Source organism: Vigna unguiculata, chromosome 6 (assembly GCF_037176805.1).
Source record: "Vigna unguiculata cultivar grain cowpea cultivar isolate G323 ecotype 2 chromosome 6, ASM3717680v1, whole genome shotgun sequence".
Taxonomy (NCBI): Eukaryota; Viridiplantae; Streptophyta; class Magnoliopsida; order Fabales; family Fabaceae; genus Vigna; species Vigna unguiculata.
In genome coordinates, this window is record NC_140797.1 from 48,457,289 (window position 1) to 48,463,667 (window position 6,379).

Here is a 6,379-nt window from a genome sequence, read left to right on the forward strand (position 1 = left end):
GTTCAGAACTTTTTTAAGTTTGGAAAATTTTCAATTTCATATGAAACTAAATTTAGCACAAAGCATTTCAATTTGAAAATTGGACTTTTAATTTGAAAAAATAATAGTAATTCATGTTTCTAAATGAAATTTTGGAAGCAGGACTTTATCGAATTTTAATTTTTAGGTTTCCTTCTGAATGATTTCTATTTGTAAGTTTTAAGAATTTACATATTAAAATCAATTTCTAGTTTAGGGTGAATTTTAGATTAAAAGTTAATTTAAATAGATGTTTGTGCGATGGTTATAATAATAATGATCAATGATGCTGATGATTAGGGGTGGCAATGCGGGCCGGCCCGGCTCGCGTAAGGTCCGCACAACACGGGCGAGCCCTTTTTTTAATTTTTTTTTAATTTTTATGATAAAACTTTCAATGTTTAAAAATTGGAAAACTTTAAGAAGTTCACAAAATTAAGTAAAGACTTTGGGGAATTAGATGATAAATTGATAATTCAACATTTTCATCATATTCATAATATGACATATACACTGTATTTTTTAAATTTTAGCACATTAAAAATTACATAATACTTGTCTTCTCCAGTTATACAAGAATTTGAAACGTTAATGCAAGAGTCCATAAAAGAAGTAATTAATATACACAAGTACAATTTTTTTTTTTAATTTTATGCGGGCTTGCGTGTTGGCCCGTACGGACTGCGGGTCTATGTGGGCTTATGGGCTCACTACCCTGGTCCGTTCCGCGTTTTTTTCGCAAGCGAGATCCTAATTGGCACCCCTAGTGATGATTAATAACGATAATTGTTTTTATCATTAAGACAATGATATTATTCAATTGATGATAGTATTGAGATAGCAGTAACGACAAGAAAAAAAACTATTACTAAGTATACTAAAATATTTCTTTCAAATAAAAATTAAATATACATTTTATAAATAAATATTAAAAAAAATTTTAAAACTGCGTAAAAATGTTTCAATTCCATTTTTATCCAACAAAATTTATTTCAAAAACTACATTTTAAACTTAAAAGTGAAAAACCTGCTATCGCTTCTAAATGGGACCTAAGCTAAATAAAGACTAGTTCCTAATTATTGATATGAATTTTTATTCCCTTCCTAAAGTACTTTTAATATTTAAGAATATTTTCAAAATAAAAATAATAATAATTTAAATTATATATATATATATATACATATATATATATATATATATATATATATATATATATATATATATATATATATATATATATATATATATATATATATATATATATATATATATATATATATATATATATATGAAATTTAAAATAAACTTTTAAAAATGATTTTTCAAATACTAGCGTAGGTTTTCTTTTTTTAACATAGACATGCTATTTAGTACTGTTTTTTAATTAAAACATGAAGTACGAAAGTTACTATTTTTTTTATCTGGCTTTAAATTATAAAAAGGGAAAAAAAGAAGTAGAAATTTGACAGAAAACATGCAAGTTCATGTATTTTCGTGTTTTATCAAAATCGGTTGGTACCACTTAGCACTTTTCTTCTAACAACTTTAAAGACAATTTTAATAGGTAAAAACAGAGGACAAATTTAATAATTATCTTGCAACTTTAAAAAATTAATTTGACAATAGTAATATTGAAAGATTATTACAATAATACTTCAATGGTATTATGTTATTTTTCCAACACATCTCCTCTCGTGTATGAAATAGAAATTAATAAATAGTCCGTTAACGGTCTGATAACTGATAAAATAGAATGTCTACATTATCTCTAATCGATATGAAACTGTCAACAAGTTCAATTTTGAATTCTGCATGAAAAGCTTTGGTATATCAGTTTTCAGCAAATTTTCAACTAATGTTAGAGAGTTAAGCATGAGTTGGAATCTTAAGTAAGAGTAAAAAAAAATGTATTAAAGAAGATATAAGTATATTTAAGATTTTTTTATTGAAAATGGTGAACTATTTTTGTTAATATCTGATCTCTGCCGGTGTTTTTATTAGGAAAACATGCAATTATGAAGCATTTGACATTGATATTGGGCACAATGCAGTGCAATGACAGCTTCTGGAATCTCATGAATAATATCCAATCAGCTGAAGGCCAACAATCATTTATGGTCACTGTTTAGCAGAAATGGTTCTTGGCACCCACTGTTTAAACTCGAGGCTATAATTATGAGTTGGTTGGAAAATCAGTGATTATATATATTATCGCTCTGCTTCTGATGCCAAATAAAGTTCTTCCAAATGAGCACAGAGAAGAACATTATTAGATTCAAATGGATTGTAGAAAAAGACTGCCACTGAAAGATAATTATTAACATATTAAAGTGTTTTACCCTTCAATTCCTGGTTGGTGCCGTGAAATGTTCTAAGCCGTTCATTGGTTTTTCGCTTCAAGCACATGCCATCATAATCCTTTCTCATGCTGCTAAACTGTAGTTGATGATGAAAGCTTCAACACAATCCTTCACCGTCATCTAATCTCATTCAAAGATTTACTTGTTGCCGATTTCGACTCATACTAGTCTTTTGTCTTGTCACATGACAACTGTGTCACTGTTTTTGTGCAAGATGACATGATTAATGTTGGAATATCTAATCATGTTCCTTTTTCCTTTCTAGTTCACTGCTTCTGGACACTTTCTTATTTTGAAAACTGTACATATATATCTACTAACATTTTCTTGTTCTCTCTTTTTACTGGTTGATTCTGTTATTTACAACACAGAAATGAAAATTAAAATCTGCAAGTGTCTGTTTTATCCAGAGGAATATAACTGAAGATTTTTGAATATGTACATAATGTTTTTCATTTTCATGAAATAGCAGCATGAAAAAGGAGGCTTGGTGGTGATTGAAGTGCCAGTAGAATTCACACTTGAAAGATATGATTAATTAGCTTTGATGACAAATTACAATTTAGCTTGGATATTGTGGAAATTGCTGTAAGATATGAAGAGGGAAGAAGAATGAGTTTCAAAGAAATTGAGAATTCTGATATGCGAGGAATCAGGATATTGAGTTTCTCCTCCACCTTCTAGCAGTCTTTCTGTTGTGTTCTATCGAATCTGGAATCTTAGGAGAATCATCCTGGTTTTCTACTAGATTTGTGGTCCTTCCAAGTTTGCTGAGTTTCTTCCACCCACTGCTCCATGCAGAACTGTGCTTCTGCTTCAGCATCTTATCAAATTGTTTCTGCAAACTGGCCATGTCATTTTGAAGCTCCATGTACTTGGCTTTCACACTCTCAAGCTCAAACTTCATTGTGTTGATGTCTTTTTTAGCAGCCGTCCATCCTTCTTGGAACGATTGTGGTGTCCCTTCCAGAAGTGTTTTCCGGTTCGTTACCATTGCATGGCTCTCAGATTCAACATCTTTCACAGAACTCGTGGCCAGTGCATTGCTTATCTTCACCTGTTCCGCGAATAGAACTTGCACTACAACCCTTAATGGAAGCCTTTCATTTTGAGCAGCATGCAAGCATGCATCAATGGAGAGTTTCTGACAGTCCATCACACGGCACAGTCGCTTCCTCTCATGCTCAGAAAGTGTTGGGTGTGCCTGTTATTTTGTTGTTGCACATGTCAGAAAATCAGAACTAGGAATTGAAAACAAATTATAACACAATAATATATATATATACCTTGAGATAGGAATCAATTGCTCTGTAAAGTCCATCATCACAGGTCCTAGCTGACTCAGGCAAAGCTTCTGCAAGAACCTGAAACTTTGTCAGGGAAAGGTTCCTATCTCTTGAAACCTCTGTGAGATAACTGTCAACAAGCCTTGCCACTCTTGCCTTAGCATTTAGGATGCATCCCATTCCCATGTGTTGTTTATCAGAAAATGATTGTCTACTCGGACTAGAACTTTCAGTCTGCTCCTGAACGATAAAATGTTCTAAGAGCCTCTGAACAAGATCAACGTCATACATAGTTTCTCCTTTACTGTAAGAAGGAATCAGAAGATCAGCGAGTGTAGCCTGTTCAAACTGCATTCCCACCCTTTTCTCTAATTCAGTAACCAGTGCAGGTGCAACCTTTAACATGATTGCCATTCTCAGTAGCCTGAGAAGAAAACTGCACGAGACACTGTCCTTCTGAGGTGGAATAATGCTGACAAGGCTCTCCACGATCATCCTTTGCTCTTTAGCTTGAACGCTTGAACTGTCTTCTTTTGTTCCGGTCACAACCATATGAAGTCCCCCTTTCCAACTACTGCCACCACCACTACTACTGCTGTTACTCACACTGCAGTTGCTTGCTTCATCACCTGGGTTTGCTGTGTCACTGATCAATCCCGGTATCCACTTAGTAGCGTAATGCATTATTGCAGCACCGACCAATTCAAATCTCATGCCCTTTACCTTAATGGCAGTGATGACTCTGACAAAGTGGTCAATCCTAAGGATTGAAGCATCTTCGAACCACCAATCAGGAGGAACCTGCTGGTTCCTACTTGGGCTCGATTCCTTCATGTCATTCCATGTTGGGCTGGAAATTTTCGCTGGTCTTCCAGTGTAGGACCACCTTATCCCTTTGGGATTAGCACACGCTTTCCAAGCAATGGACTCGCTGCATCTGCGAACAATTTGAAGGTTCTCTGCCCATGGTGACAGCTTCTCGCAGCTTTTCAGCACAACTATGGAGTCTCTCCATGAAGACAAAACAACATAGCTTAGGAAAGCTTCTGCCTTGAATATAAGGTTCCCTTCTTCTAAGTCCTCGGTCATTTCTAGATACTCTGCAGCGCATCTTAGCCCTGAGATGTTGCCTGCTGTTAAATCAACGGCAACTCCATAGCAGAATTTGGCCGCAAGCTCAAAAGCCTCTGCCCCACCAGGGATATCATCCATGACTATTTTATTCAAATCTGGATCGTGCGTTTCATATATGATTCTACTCAGCTTTCCACTCCGAGATACCAAGGGGTACTTTCGCACCAAAGGGGAAACAAAAACAAAAACACCAAATTCAACGCTACAAATCAATGCTTTCTGATCACTTGAGATATAACAAATGAAATCATGAAATTCGAAAGAAAAAACAAGATAGCTACCTTGTGCAAGTGGAAGCTAGCTTCTCCGATTTGAACTAGAAAGTCACTTGGAATATCAGTAGCAACATACCTGCATGGAGAGAGGAAGTACCTTTAGGCAGATTTCATTCTCTATCAATCATACTTGTTCAAGACATATAATGGATAAATTAGTTATATACAAACAATATTAGCAGAACTTCCAATCTTATTTTCTGTCTCTGTGTCCTACAATTTGGATTCACCAGAATTAGCACAGCAAAACAGTGGTTGTAACTGTGGTTATTATGCATCTAACATACCAAGAGTTGCCTCTTTGTACAAATCCTTCAGTCTTGACACCATGGTTAGTTGAAGTGAGAAGTCCACCCCCATATTTGTGTCCTGTCGCTGACTCACTCTCAGATTCCCACATGCTGAAAACCAGACTCACAGAATGCACTGCTCTAGATTTTTGTTAGGACAGTACCTTCAACTGGGAGTCACAACCAGAAAAAAGAGGGGGCAGATAAAAAGAGCAGAGTGACTAGGCAAGCACAGAATTCGGTGAAAGGAGGAGGGAGCCACATGGGATGGTTGGAAACTTGGAATTATTAGTCATGTTAAAATTGTCGGTTTCTTGTGAAAAAGTTTGAAGGACCTCTTACAGGCTGTGATGAAATGGGCATAATCAGTTTTTTTTCTGTGAATGATCGATCTTCTAATCTAAGATTGTGTTTCTTCTAGCTCTGAATATTTGTACTCTCCGAGTCAATGCTTAAAGACATGCAGTTTCAGTTTCTTGATGCTTCACCAGTGTGACCACTCATCATACATGTCTCTTCCTTTTCAGCTCAGTTTCTTAAATTCTTATTACTGAATTTCGCACATCACAACCTCATACCTTTGACCATGAAAAAGCTGTGCAGTAACAGGATTTTGGCTTTACGATATAGCCAATTGATGACCGATGATCCCACCATTTGGCTTTTCTATGTTTAATCAGAGTCAAATTAAAAAGATAAACCTCTCTTAGTTAGCATAGCCATATCTTTCTTTCTTTCTTTTCCCCTATGAATGAGGATAAATTTTGAAGAAATAAAAGTGAAAGGAAAAACAAGTGGCGTGGATGGAAGGCAAAATGAGTGTGATTTGTGGCATATGTTTTGTCCTACTGATACCAACATGGACAATTGCCATTTTCACAACTCTTGGGATTTGTAATAACTGTTTGGTATATTTGGGAGTTGCAAATGAATGATTGGCTTAAGATAAGTGCAGTATAAAACTGTACTTCTGCATCCCTCTGGATTTTACCATTTCTGTTTCTCTAAGTTACAC

The 6,379-nt window shown here is 35.0% G+C and overlaps 1 protein-coding gene across 3 annotated transcripts; it reads right to left on the bottom strand.

The window, feature by feature from the left end:
• Positions 1-2,893: 2,893 nt before the first annotated feature.
• LOC114189039 (root phototropism protein 3-like) lies at positions 2,894-6,052 on the bottom strand. 3 transcript variants are annotated; one of them, XM_085674846.1, is made up of 5 exons: positions 5,362-6,044; positions 5,242-5,287; positions 5,081-5,150; positions 3,666-4,955; positions 2,894-3,583 (listed from the first exon to the last, which is right to left on the bottom strand). In XM_085674846.1, exons 4-5 carry the CDS (start codon positions 4,875-4,877, stop codon positions 3,032-3,034), a joined length of 1,764 nt encoding a protein of 587 aa, XP_085530972.1. In that variant the 5' UTR covers positions 4,878-4,955; positions 5,081-5,150; positions 5,242-5,287; positions 5,362-6,044; the 3' UTR covers positions 2,894-3,031. The 3 variants fall into 3 exon arrangements, with proteins under 3 accessions (XP_085530972.1, XP_027933538.2, XP_085530971.1); XM_028077737.2 differs by lacking the exon at positions 5,242-5,287 and having other exon boundaries at positions 5,362-6,052; XM_085674845.1 differs by having other exon boundaries at positions 5,081-5,287; positions 5,362-6,043.
• Between the last annotated feature and the right edge of the window lie 327 nt (positions 6,053-6,379).

What these genes read in the sequence shown, in the direction of transcription:
- LOC114189039 (XM_028077737.2), bottom strand. Translation starts at nt 5,474, where the DNA reads ATGTGGGAATCTGAGAGTGAGTCAGCGACAGGACACAAATATGGGGGT. An exon ending in GTACAAAGAGGCAACTCTTG is followed by an intron (nt 5,151 to 5,361) that starts GTATGTTAGATG and finishes CTCTCCATGCAG; the next exon opens with GTATGTTGCTACTGATATTC. An exon ending in CTAGCTTCCACTTGCACAAG is followed by an intron (nt 4,956 to 5,080) that starts GTAGCTATCTTG and finishes TTGGTGCGAAAG; the next exon opens with TACCCCTTGGTATCTCGGAG.